At 30.0% G+C, this 14,523-nt stretch overlaps 1 protein-coding gene across 2 annotated transcripts in view; it reads left to right on the forward strand.

Moving 5' to 3' along the window:
- Positions 1-1,889: 1,889 nt before the first annotated feature.
- The window catches only part of LOC126741605 (uncharacterized), a 42,984-nt gene continuing 30,350 nt past the window's right edge, over positions 1,890-14,523 (forward strand). The window contains exon 1 of one of the 2 annotated variants that reach the window (XM_050448100.1): positions 1,890-2,038. In XM_050448100.1, coding sequence (XP_050304057.1) covers positions 1,987-2,038 — 52 coding nt within the window. In that variant the 5' untranslated portion in view covers positions 1,890-1,986. Of the gene's footprint in view, positions 2,039-7,129; positions 7,286-14,523 lie in introns of those variants that run through there. The other variant, XM_050448098.1, reaches the window with a different exon arrangement.

Genomic DNA, 14,523 nt, shown 5'->3' on the forward strand with positions numbered 1-14,523 from the left:
AATGTTTATTTTTAACGTTGCTGAAGATTATAAACATTTTTACTAAAATAGTGGACAGTTCTTTACTTCTCCATGTTTTACCACCTTAGTTGTTCAAAATGTACAATATTCAGAAAAAAAGACCGATCTAATTAGTTTACAATTTCACTTTTCTATATGCCATCATATAAATTTAAATAATTATAAATTGGTGAAAGTGTTGGGAACTACTTTGTTTATTAAGTTTCATTTCTCTACTAGGTTGACATTATGGAAAAACTCTTTGGAATATATTAGGAACTAGGGAAGCAAAGTTATGGTTTTACTAGGCAATGTGTCTTTCTGCTTAGTGGCTCTTCACGTCAAAGAAACCAGAAAACAAAAAAAAAGAAAAATTTGTCTTATTAGTACTAATACCTCTAATTTCGCAGAAAAACTTACAACAATAATTTTTAATTTTATTCATTTATTGTAAACAGGAAAATCCCAATACAAAAGACAATTATGAGTAATATGGTACCACAAAAATACAACTCAACTAACTATGTACATAACAAGAGTAAACCCACCCAAAAGCAACTATGAGTAGTACAATAGAAAAAAAAAGACTGAAAAAAACTGACCCAAAGCACACAAAATACCTCCAGCCCACCTAATACTGATCAAATCAAGAACTTGAATGAATTAACTGTAATCAATTGAGAACCAATAATTTATGTTGAAGAAGATAATGCTTTCATCACTTTTTTTTAAAAGCAGTTGTAGAGTCATTAAAAAGATCAATGTTTTTCTCACTATTTAGTGTCAATTTCCACCCCCAAGTCCCTGGTAGAGCTAACTCGTTCAAGAGCAAAATTACCCAGGTTGTAGTTAAAATTAAATTCATTGTGAAGATTAGAGATAATTTTGCACTTTTTAATGTGCAATAAGAGAAAACATCTATATATTTCCTAAATACCTAATAATTTGCACATATCTTTTAAGTAAACTTATCGTATGCCATTTTTTTTTTGTTTCTCGGCTTAGCTATTATTTATAATTAAGGGTGTTAAAGTAATTTGTTCACAATTATAGTTTACTGATTTACACGAATTTAATTAAATTGAAAGTGAATTCCCTAATGTATCGCTAGCTTAAAGTCCAATGATCAGTAAATATTAAAGTTATCTCATTTCATAAAAAGTGGTGAAATTTAGGTATAATATACACTCTTGAGAGTAATGCTTATATCTGCTGCTGCCATTAAATTATTGATTACTTTCCTGCCAGTCAGACTCAAGTCAATAGATTTTCTTGACTTCGCCTAAGAATATGTGTTCTATTTTGTTTTCGTGATTATATAATCCTTATCTACTACCGCACAAGAAAACTACGAATTAGGGAAATAAATACACGAAGTAAATGACAATTTAAAAAATATTTTTAATCCTTTATAAGTTTGCATGATAATTTACTGATCTCAGCATTGATTTACAGGATTCAATGATTTTAAGATTCTAAACAATTTTTTTTAATCAACTTAATTAACTTTTTGGACTATATACCAAAGTATTTTTTCAAAAGTTTGACTTTGTGCGCCAAAGAATTATGGTAAAAAGCACGAAATAGATTATACCTTGATCGGATTTTTATATTTTGAGGTTCGAAATTATAGGTAAGTAATCGTTGACAAATCCAGTTGTGTTTAAAAAAAAATCAGAAACTTAAGTTGAATCATCTTTCCCCAATAATATTTTTTGAGATGTGTCGTAGATTTTTACATATGTAGGTACTTTTAATTAGTATAGTAGGAAGAGGATCATGACGATTTTCTCTTTAATTTATTAAATTAATTACAAATTTTTCACTACAGAAAATTTGGCTTATGTCAACCAGTCTACCATCAAATAGTCATTAGGGTTAGATAAAATGTCAGTTTTTCTATTTTTTTTTGTCTAAATTTTAGTAAAAATTACAAAATGTTTTTGTGAAAGCGTAAGAATATGCGCGAAACAGCATTGCGGTTCGATGTTTACAAAAAAGTCTTACAATGCTTTTCATAGCTGGGCGCAGTCTAAAGGTAGGATCTTTTATTGCTATTTTAATATGTAGGTTAACCTTTACAAAAAAAATTAAAACTTAAAAATCGTTAAATAGATTAAAAGAGTTCAAGCCAAAAATACGTGACTTAATATGTCAAGGTTTCGGTTAAATTATGATTTTTTATAAGCATGTATCCGTATAAGTAAAGTGACCAATGTCCTTTACACTACTTTAATAACATTTAAAATTAAGAACAACCAATTTCAAAATACGTTTTTGTAAGTGTATAAGACAATTGTATTAATCAGTTGTATTTTTGTACATTTGTTACTAAATTGCTTATTGATATTGTTAAAAGGGTTCTTAAAAAATAATATACTATCTTTATGAGGAAATATCATTTTTTCTAGCTTGTAATAGTATGATCAAACAGGCATTAAATAAGCCATTTACTTTCCTACAGCTATAAACCTATACGACTTATTTACGTAATGGAAAGTTTTCTGTTTGCAATGATTATTATACCCTTGAACCTCCTGTCTTCCTCTAATCCCTTAAACAGTACATGAAAAAGATCAATAACGATCTCTGTTTATCTCTCTCTCGAAAGATCTCTCTCTCTCTCTCTGACTTATAATATTCAATACTCAAGTCAGCTGTGTGGTCCCGAAATCCCGGAAACACACAGGGTCGTAGTAGGTAAATAATTTCAGTTTTTGTCTAAATATATTCTTTATTGTATAAGAATTTAATTTTTGTAGTAATATTGGTTGGAAAGTGATCTCTTTGGAAAGTAAGTTCTTACTATCGGTGTTAATTTATAAAAGTTTTTTGTATTAATATTAATTAGAAATTTATTATATTACTAGTAGTATTATATTATATTACTTAGTAGTAGTATTTATTTTATTAGGATCTGAAAAATTTTTAGTTAAACGGAATAAATCACGGGCTATTCTGAAATAATTAATTTAAAAAAAACTAATACGTATGTAGGAGAAATGTTCGGAAATTTCAGAGGTCTAAAAAGTTATTACCCTATTATATTAAACTTCATAAAAATACCAAAGAAACTTTTTTATAGTACACCGCATGTATAGCTAAAAAAATAAATCTACAATTCGGTAATAAATGGTGAAATATATTACATAAGGTATTTGTTCATTACACGAATTTATTTATTTTTAGATAATATATTTGCGATGATAATTCAGATAATGCAAACAATCTGAAATCTTATCGAGGAATTTTTCTTTTTAAAATTATATCCATAGGTACCTATAATTTCCTCAGTGCTGATATTTTTTCATCAAAATTGGGGGCAATACAGCTGATCACACAAATAGGTTATTTTCTTTATATACAAGTTACTAGGTTCTGATCCTTTATATACATATTTGTTTTTTTCTGTTTTTTTATTGTCTTATCCTGAAGGAGCAGTAAGCAGTAATAAGTAAAAACACGTTTTGGTAAGTATTACGCTACTCTTCCTTTTCTGCTTCCTGACTTGGAGAATATCCTAAAGAACTTCAATTCTTTATGTGCTTGTAGAGATGCATTGCAAAAATGTCTGTATTTTTTTCAGAATGACAACCTATTTTTACTTCACCACATTTTCCCCATTTCTTATCAATACTGTAAATATATTTAATACAGCCTTTCCAAACCAGAAGTATTAAATATCTCAGTGCACCAAAGAGTGATAATAAAAGATGTTCTTAGATCTTCTAAAATTTTGCGTTCACTACACATGGTTGACAAAGAACAATTTGTCAGAATTCATAAGAGATACATTAAAATCAAAATTATAATCAAATGTATTTTATTAATAATTTAAGCAATTATGGTTTCTACGATTGAAGAATAGCGAGATATGATTTAAATTTATTACAAATAGAGTAGAATTGCCATTAGAACGTCAGAGATGTATTTGTTTAAGAAAACTTACTTAATGAGCTGTGAATTAGCGATTTTTTTTAGTGTGCTACAATAAATAATAGGGTAGCTTGGTTTTTTTTAATTTTTCGCGAAAATCTTAAAGTCACCTGCCAGATGGCGTGTACTATATTAAGGATCCTTAGTGTGTCAAAGTATTTTACGGCAAGAAGACGTTGTGGAACAGAGAAAATTAAATTAGTAATTTTTTGCAGATTTTTTACAATAACTATGAGAAATACTGTCGATAAATAATGCATGCCTTCACTAGTTTTTAAAAGAGCGGATAATTACGTAATAGTTTAATTATTTTACGCTATATTTGCGTGATTTGTCTTTATTTAGTTTGCCATCCACAGCTTGTAAGAATAATTGGTTTACACGAGGTCATACGGGGTAAAAGAACATGAAAAATGCATTGTAAATATGACCATTAACCAAAGATAAACTAACGGCATCACGAGCGTTAATAAACAAAGCTTACGTTAGTTTCCATTCAGCAGAAGAAATTAGGTTTCATGAGACCGACTTAAGAAAGGAGAAGAGGATAAACTTGAAAGATTTCGAGCAACTTTCAATCCAGATCAGGAATCATACGTCACTGTATAATATACTTAAGATATCTTTTATACAGATATGCTAAGGACAATAATATTCCACACAATTTTTTATCTGTGTCACAGCTCTGAGGAAGGGATCTTACGCGTAACTTTATAAAAAGAAATAGGTTCTTGCTGCCTTTTTCCTGAAAGACAAGTGCGAGGACAATAAGCTTTAACAAGAATCAGCTTTCCCAATATTTTGCATAACCTGAAGGCTAACTTCAACATCTGAGTTGCTAACCTGAACACATTATAAGGAGAGTAAGGAAAAAGAAATAACCTTTCTCTGATGCTGGTCCAATAAAAAGAGAGAAAAAAGCAACAAACAATCCTCTTCAGAATCCGACGCTCTATATTCTGTTCATGATCTCTTTTCATCTAAAGATGATATTCAATGAAAAGAAAAAGAAATCTTACTGTAGTTTTCAATCAATGATGTCAAAGGATTATGCGTTGGTTAAAATTCAGGGAAAAACAAAGACTGTTTTTAGGTACTTCGTGGTGGAGATTATTGCTATTTATCAAAAAGGTTGCGAAGCAATATTTGACAAGAGACTACTACAGACGTGCAAGTTTTCAAAGACAAATGAAGAGTCATTCATTGCTGACGAAGATATACTATTAAGATTGTTGAAACCTACTGAGATAAACTCAAAGATTTCATAACGCGATTGTTAATCAATGAGGAGTTGACTATTTTTAATTTCTATTAAATAAAAGTTTTAGAGGCCTTATAAGGTATTTAGAGTATTATTTTTTATTTTGAAATATTAGAATAACATTATATGTTTAGTAAACTTTTAACGGAAAAAATCTTTTTCTTTACTTCCTTTATCGTTTTCAAGAAATCACAACGCTGCGGGCAAACACCCGCAATATTTTTATTTCTAAAATAATTTATTGTTCAGTAAATGATAATAGCTATCACATATCTTATAACTAGGTTTTAGAACATAAGCAATTTTAATATGTTTGCATATATTTACGTAAAAGTGCTACTTCTACTTCCTGTCATATTATAAAAATCAGAAATTGCAGAACTTTATACGGCAAGTTTCCCAGTATTTAAAAAAAAAAGTGCGTTTAAGTCATTTAAAATCCACTTAGCTCAGAAACTGCATCCTGGTGATGCTGGAAGACGCGTGTTTTTTTAGTGACTGGCTAGGGCAAAAATTTACGAATTAGGTACCGCAATTTTCTTGAGAATGTAATACGGACCGATGAAAGTACTTTTGGCGCCAAAATAATCCCCGACAATTTCGGAAAATTCGTGCACAAATAAGATTTAGCCTTAATGTTTGGGCAGGTATTTATAAAAATAGAATTTTGGATCCTTACTTGATTAATGGAACTCTTAACGGAGATTCTTAGGACCAGTTTTTAAGATCAAGTTTTAAAGACTATTGGGATAATATAATTTCTTTAGAAAATTACTATACAGTCTGGTTGCATCAAGATGATACTTTCCGACACAATACACGACAAGTTTTAAATTATCTTACAAAAAGTCTTCTGATTTCAATGTTTTAGATATATTAAAATAGCGAATACTAAAGAACTGAATTTATGCGAGGGGAGAATTTCAAAATATTGAGGTGGTTAACCATTATTAGGGAGTTTAATAGATTAAGTAGATGATAAATAAATTGCGAGGTGCTTAATATTCGTAAAAGAGTGTGATTGGGTCTTGATACACAGGGACAACAATTTGAGCAATCAATATAAGTTTATTTTAAGCTAGATTTTTTGTTGGTAAATCTATTGGTTATTTAATCAAATTTTTAGTTTTATCTCATTGACTCCGAGATCCCCATGTGGATGGTCTAATTTGAAACACCCTGTACATCATATATTAACCGATTTTTGAGGTCTTTTAACGCCTGCGATTGTATTTACAGTCTCGACATTCTACTAAAAACTTGCTATAACTTGCTATGGTTTCTAATAAATAATTGGTTTATCCAGACTTTCTACATCTTTAATAGGCCTGTTGGTAACATGTCCAATCAACTTTTTTGTGGTTCTCCACTTAAAATAAATTCGTAAATTAGGTTAAAAGTTCCTCAGACATTATTTGTTCTAGCTAGATCCTTGTTCTCAATTAATGATCTTGCAAACCTGCAGACTAAACAATTTGCACTTTTACACTACTCTTTACATATTACTTTTTTTACTGATGTTATTCTCGAATCCTCTTTTGCAGATTTTTTATTTCGGAAAAACCTTTGCGTCTAAAACTAAATTATTATTATTTTTATCTCGTTGTTTGATTAAGGCTATAAGAAAATGCGGGAGTTTTGAAATTTTTGATACAATTCGGTTTCTATCCATTGAGAGTTCATAAATAGGGAATCAAATATAAAGCATAGTTAAAAATAAAAGAAATCAATTTCTAAAACTTAAATTTTCTTAATGCTTAGTTAAAAATAATCTAAATAAAAAAAACAGTCAGTCCCTGTACCAGAACACATGGTTACAGGTAAATTCGCGGGCGCAATCGCGCTAAACGAAACGATTTATCAGAATTTACGTCATGTTTGCAACTTCGCTTTAGACTCCCCAGCTTTTATTTCCGTATCCTAGGTCCGATTGAGTCGAGAAAATTCTCGAACATAGCCATAAAACCGGTAACCGGTAAGAAGAGATCGTTTTTAAAGGAAAAATTAAGCGATATAATTCGTGTTCGAAAATGACCATGGGTTTGTGGCGAAAGTATCCGCGGGTGCCTTCTATTAGCGATTTTCAGAGTGAGTTTTCCCAGTTAAGATTATTATTCTAATAGTTGCTTTTTTTTAAGTTAACCATGTTTTCAATTTGAGCGTTAGGTTATATTTGCTGTAAGAATTTTATCATAATTTTATGATAAAATTCAACATTTATAACATAATGCTTATATGAAACCATTAGTGCCAAACATAAAATGACCTAATCCTGTTAATTTATTTGCTTTTATGACCCTTAGTATTAACAATATCTTTATCTATTAGCCTCATTACCATACTGCGTAGCTACTATTATTTGAAGTACTGAACCACTAAATAAACAGCCTGTTCAATCCATAAAAACGAGGGAGTTTGGTAGAAATATGATTGCAATAAAATCTGCAACCATTTATATATAGTTGCTAAATCTATCCTCTTTGATCTGAAGCAGAAGTAATGCGTAATTCAGTGCCATAATCCGAACGAATAAGGTCTTTTAATAAAATTTATAATGAAAATTTAAATGCTAACAATTTTTCTCAAATACAGTTCAATGTATGTGTAAAACATATTTTAAAAAAGAAAAAAAATCTTTAAAAAATAAAACTGTAAGACATTTTAATAAATATAATCGACTCCTAGAAATCAATACGGCATAGCCTGGTAAATAATGAGCAGATCGTAATCTTTTTAGCAGCTTTTATTGGTAACAGGGCATAGTTTAATTTCTTCATTTAATTTCATCATCTCTTTTTAGCAGACTTATAAATTAGCTGCGTCATGGGTGGCATTTGCAGGAAGTATCTAAACCAAATTGTCATTACTTTATTCCCATACTTTTCTAATTTTCCGACTGATTTAGGGATGCATAACTAAGAATTTGATTTTTCCACCTTTTTCTCTATCATCGCATAATTTTCTTAATAGTGTCTAAATCGCCTGGAAATTGTGTTTTTCTCCCTTAATTTGTCAAATTATACACGAAAAACATCACTTTCTTCTTCCCATTCTCTGCCAATTCTAAGACTGAGGTTTGCTTAGTTATCATTTGATTTAAAAAATAATCATATCAAATTATTGGGAAAAAGAAACCGGCTTTCAAAAGTCGCTGTTCCCAATAATATGCTATTAAAAAAAATAAGGTAAATGCCAAAATTAATGGTTTGGATAATTTAAATAGGCGAGTAAAAGATTAGGGTCATAAAATGCAATGAAAACTATTTTTCTGTGATTATAAATTAAAACATTTAACGCATTCATGGCACCTTATTTTAAAATAAAAAAAAATTTTTACTGTAAGTATAAAAAAAAAGTAGCAAATACAGTATCATTGTTTTCAGAATATAATTTTCTATCAAAATACAAAATAAAGATGCTCTTATAATTACTATTCTATCGATATACCCAATTTCATTTGTTTATCTTGAATGGTAAAAAAGTTAAGTGTTCCCTTTTTTGTGTCACCCGGTATAATAATAAAACATAACTTTTGTACATAATTTTAATTTTTTTTTTACAATTGATTACCGATGTTATGTTTTATATACACTGCTCAACAATCGAAGTGGATATTATAAAAACCTGCAATTTTAGTTTGCCAATGATTTACAATAAAACAGAATTAAATGTAATAAATAAATCTCTATTAAGTTCACTCATTCACTCACAATAACCCCTAAAAAATTATATAAACAGATATCTCCTAAAAAATTTAAATTTTTAATACACAACGGGAAAAATTTAAATAAAATTACACCCTGTAAAGCGTGCCCCAAAGTCCTGTCATGAAAATTAAAACCTCGTAGGTCCACCCCTGGCTCGTCTTAGTGCTGTCACCCTGTTTGCCATAGTTCTTATTAAGTTGTTAATGTACTGTTGAGGAATGTTTTGCCATATTTCCGGTAACTGATTGGCTAGTTGTTCTAAGGTTTGAGGTGGCTGTTCGAGCTGGTTTAATCTTCGAGACATTTCGGCCCGTACATGTTCAATGCAATTCGTGTCGGGTGAATGTGGTGGCCGGTCCATTCTGGTAATGCCATAAAATTCAATGCGATCATTGACAATTCTCGCACGGTGCGGGCGCGCATTATCATCGATTAAAACGAATTCTTCGCCTATTGCACCAAGAAATGGTACAATTATGTTCTCTATAATAATATTTCTATATCGTATAGCATTCATTGTTTCATTTTTTAACACCACTAAATCGGTGCGGCCATCGAAACATATGCCTTCCCAAACGCAAACTAAACCGCCACCAAAAAGGGTAGTGGGCCCATCAAATTTTCATGGTATCGCTGTCCCCTCTCCCTCCACACCAAAATTCGACCATCACACATATGTAGCCGAAATCTGGACTCATCCGTAAACATACAAGACCTCCAGTTTTGAAAATTCCAATTACTGTGTTCTATTGCCCACCGATTTCTGCATGCACGATGTTCCCCCGTCAACCGTGGATGTGTGGCACGTCGTCTGGCTCTATTTTTTTTAATTGGACGCATCTAATCTTCTTCTAACAGTCTGATTAGAAATTACCCTCCCAGTAGCATGGCCTTAAGTAGCTGTTAATTCTCGAAGCCGTAAATGTTCGGTTTCTTCTTGCGGTTACTGTTATATAGCGGTCTTGAGCATGAGTTGTAGCACGTTCTCGGCCTCCACCATGCCTGTAAGCTGCAGACCCAGTCTCTACATATCGATTCCATGCACGACTCACGACACTTTGGGATACATTTAGCCGGTTAGCAAATTCTTTTTGAGTTAGGTCCTCCTGTAGCCAACGTACTAATTGCTCGAGTTGCACTGTTTCTAACCGTCGTAGAACCATTATTTTTAAGAAAGTAAAGAGATTTATTGATAACAATAAGAAAAATAAAGTCTCTACAAGCACTTTTATGTGACTAAATTGTAAGGATTTTGAAACCAAATTCTTTAAAAGAGATAAGAATGTATGAAAAAAAGAAAAAAACGACAAAAAATATTTGCTATCAACAGGATTTACTCATAACATAAAACGCAACTTGATGAATTTTATTTTTTTAGGCAAATTTCGGTAATTTATAAAATATCCAGTTCGATTGTTGAGCAGTTTATATGGTAAACGGGACATTGATTTTTTTTTAAATTGGTTACTATAGTAACATACCTCATTGACCAATCTAAAATATAATAAGTATTAACATCGCGACCTTGCTGCTTATATTAAAAATGAGCAGATTTCTATTTTTCCAATATGGCTTCCTTCCATTATCTATCTGAGCTGTTTCCAACAAAAAAATAGGTAGGTAGAAAAAACGTAGAATAAATGCTTATTATATAAGCCTCCTTTAACATATTTTGTTTTATATTATACAAGGTATTCCCAAATTAAAAAACAGCAAAAAGTGCGCTTTTTTAAACAAGATTCTGTATATTATTAAACGTTCGGATAGAGGCATAAAATTGTACCTAAATACTCGCGTTTCCAAAAACAAGCAATTTTCCGTTCACATTGCAAAAATACGCAGAATTAGAATGATAAATTAAAAAACATGTATAATATAAAAGGCATTAAGAAATCGAAACGACAGTGTCGAAACGCTGAAAATAATTTATATTGATAAAGCAAGGCCTGTTATAGTATCCAAAATATCAGGAAAAGTCTATGTCCTAATATTGCGAGAGAACAGAATAATTTACTAGAATAATATATCTATATATTGTTGATCACTTCAGTCGTCCAACTTGCTTCGATAAGATTGAATTTTTCTGGTATGATTCTAAATAATGAATCATTACGGTTTAAAATGCTGTCATTATATCCCAAACTATTTTTCTACTTTAAAAGCAGGACATCACAATTGGCTTCACAGTACTTTAAACGAAAATTATATTAAATATTGTTTCATAATGATGTAAAATATGTACCCTTTGAGTTACTATAGAGAATTATATAATTATTAAATTACCACATAAATTATAAAATATGAGAAACTATGAAAATGGGCTTTTTCATACGTTCTTAGAAAGATATCCAATCTGGATACACGTCACTGAATGGTCAATAAAGATACTAAACAAGGGCTTTTGTGTACCTCTCGAAGATATCGCGAGCCATTAGTTTCTAAACGTTTATAGATTGATCTAATAATATAACGGTTTTCAGTGTTTAGTGTGTCAAATATGACCCTTAGGGGCTTCAACAGTATTCCTGAAGAAACACCTAGATTACTTAAAAAGGGGTTTTTAAGGCTATCGATTAATGGTATGTAAATTATATGAAAAATAATATTTGTTGTTAAATCAATATACGTCATAATTGGTCAGTGATTTTGTATTATAAAGTATGAGGAAAATAGAATAGGTTAAAAACCATAAAGTAGATAACATAATGTATTATAACATATAACATATGTATAAGTAATATATACAATAATAACATTTGATTATATTTTAAAAACATTGGATTCAGAAGGTAATTTTTAATAAATCTGTAATTAAAAAAATATCTTTCATAGAAAAAGTGACTGTATTTTTTTTCTATAAATTTTATATAAAAGTAAAGTAAATAATTTTTAGGCACAAATATTTATTAAAAAATAGCTTCACACAATATATAACTTCTTCAATCTTTAGAATCGAAAAAGTTAAACTGCTAAAACGAGCATCAAAAGTAAAAATAAAAGTCAAGAAAACTAGTCTTGCTCTTGTTAATGTATCAACTAGACAAAATCAAGGCCAAGAATGCTTATCCTTTATTACCTCTATAGTCTATTTCAAATAGGTAGAGAGTAATAAAAACTTATGCAAAAGGCGTACAGGGTGACTCTCCAAAAATAAATGCCTCTACCATAGTTTGCATTGTGACATTAATTATTTTTACGGAGTGCAGGTAGTACCAACTGGGTTTGCCCGATTTTGTGATTGATGAGCTTTTTTTATTGTCACCCATCGGATAAACACTGAAAATGGTACGACAAAAACTTGCGATTATGCATTTTCCATGCAAATTCCATAACTGTTAAAGTGATCCGTAAGAGTTTTTTACTCATCAAAGCAATAATAGCGTCTCGGCCAAGCTCCATTCAAATGTTGTCCAAAGTTAGTATTTCTTTTTTCAAATAAAAATACTGCACGTTTAGTGTCTTCATCAAGGCTGAACTTGCTGTACTTGAAGATTCTACTTTCTCTACTTTTCTTTCCTGCAATAGTCTATAAATAGTAGATCTTCTTATTCCACTCTTTCAAGAACATTCTTGTTTAACTTCATTACATTTAAAACAATAACTTTTTGATTGATTGACTATACAGGAGTACGAGTCTATTATTAGAACTTTTTTCAATGGAGTAAAGATCTGATCCATTTTTTATTTTTTATATATACACTGTGTTATATATAGGTATATACTATAGTGTTTCACACTTTTCACGTAATTGGAGCCTTGTTATCTATTTACATTTATTTATTTACATTTGTCAGATTACCTGTCAAAAGCGCAGTGAAGGTTAAATTACCTATTAACAAGTATTAAAATTAGTAATTAAATATGATGCTAATTTGTGTTCATTTTAAAATCGCACCTACCCTTCTTATAGCGTTCGAACCTTCCAATACCAAAATGTCATCAAAAAACACCTTGCATACTTTTTTTTAAGTGTATTTCAAATTTTAATCAGAAATTTGTTTGCATATTCATATTTTTACAAAGTGGCATATGCATGTCAGTAAATGTGATGCAAAGCTTTTAATAAATTTCACGAAATTAATTTGCACAAATTTAAAAAGATGATGGGTTCAAAGTAAATGTACTCGCGTTTTACTACTCAATCTACTAATTTATAAGGCCAAAAAAATGATTTGAAAAAATAACAATTAAAGATAAGAAAAGCCCTATTTTAGAGTTGGTAGCTAATCGAAATGCATAAAAATTGGAATTTGCTGCCAATATGCATAAATTTGGACCTGATAGAAAATACATATGAACGCATTGCAAGAAGGCTCTCTGTTAAACTTATATTCTATAAAAATTATAAGAAAAAGAGTTTGAGTCAAAAATGGGACTTATAATTGACAAGCCAAAACTTGGCTATGGGTCTTCTAAGTACCCAAGTTATTGGTATCAATGACGAATTAGTAATACATTTTTCCATTATCCTTCCAGCCATTGTGAGCAATTTTCAGTTTTACTCAATGATACGAGAAAAATGTACAATAATTTATATAAATAGTATAACCATCTCTAAGAGTGATCACAAAGTTCCTGTACATGAGTTTGATATAATTGAGTCTTTTAAACAAATTAATCTGGCCTTTATTAAGTAACACTAAAAAAATCAATATGGCGAAGTCTAGCAAATTGTGCTATTCTACTCTGCCATCATATTTCATGAGAAAATTGGTTCCTTTAACAAATACAATTATAGTAATATAGGTCCATGAGACTCCTTTTAAATGAATGTAATAATTAATATTAATATTTAAAAAAAAGACATACATTATAATATAAAACTGCAGGAGACATAAATACAGGTAATAGATAAGCGATTCAAAAGAAGCACTGTTTTAAGCTTATACTAAAATATTAAAACTTCTAAGTTCTACTTGCAACTGGTTCAAAAGAGACATTGAGTTAAAAGCAAAAGATCTTTGAAAAAATGAACTTCTAAGTTTTATTTTATTTATTAATATTTATGCCTGATGGTATTAACATCGTATAACAAAACTACTCGCTAATTTCGTATTTCCGGCAGAAAAGTTAATAATCTGATTCAGAGAGGCACCTATATGAAGTAAAGCTCCAAGTAAACTCAATTTTTGGGATATGTGGTAGCGCCTGTTTAGACCAAAAATAAGTCTACAAAACATGCATTTTGCATTACTTGAACTTTATTTTATTCAAAGAAACTATAAGGCGAGGATAATATATAAATACATAGTAGTGAAATCTTGATATAACCAAAGACTCAGACAATACCTTTCTTAAGTTAACTAAGATAATGACAATTACAATACAATAACTTTAAAGTATCAAATACTTTCTTCCTAACTTCAGCAACGTGACGATCAAATTTTAATTATGAATCCAATAATAGATATCTAGACATATTTTTGTAAATGATGCAAAAGTCCTAAAACACATTTCCTTTGTAGACCCATGAGTCTACAAATGAAAGATCTACCAAAATAGATTTTAAAACCTTTAACAAATAAAATAAGTATAAGAGATCTCTCTGTTTATAAAAGCGATGATGATTATTTAAAAGCTGCAAAAATACTATCAACCTCGTTTAATATAGTAATAAGT

The sequence above is a fragment of the Anthonomus grandis genome, chromosome 10 (assembly GCF_022605725.1).
Source record: "Anthonomus grandis grandis chromosome 10, icAntGran1.3, whole genome shotgun sequence".
In the NCBI taxonomy this organism is placed as follows: Eukaryota; Metazoa; Arthropoda; class Insecta; order Coleoptera; family Curculionidae; genus Anthonomus; species Anthonomus grandis.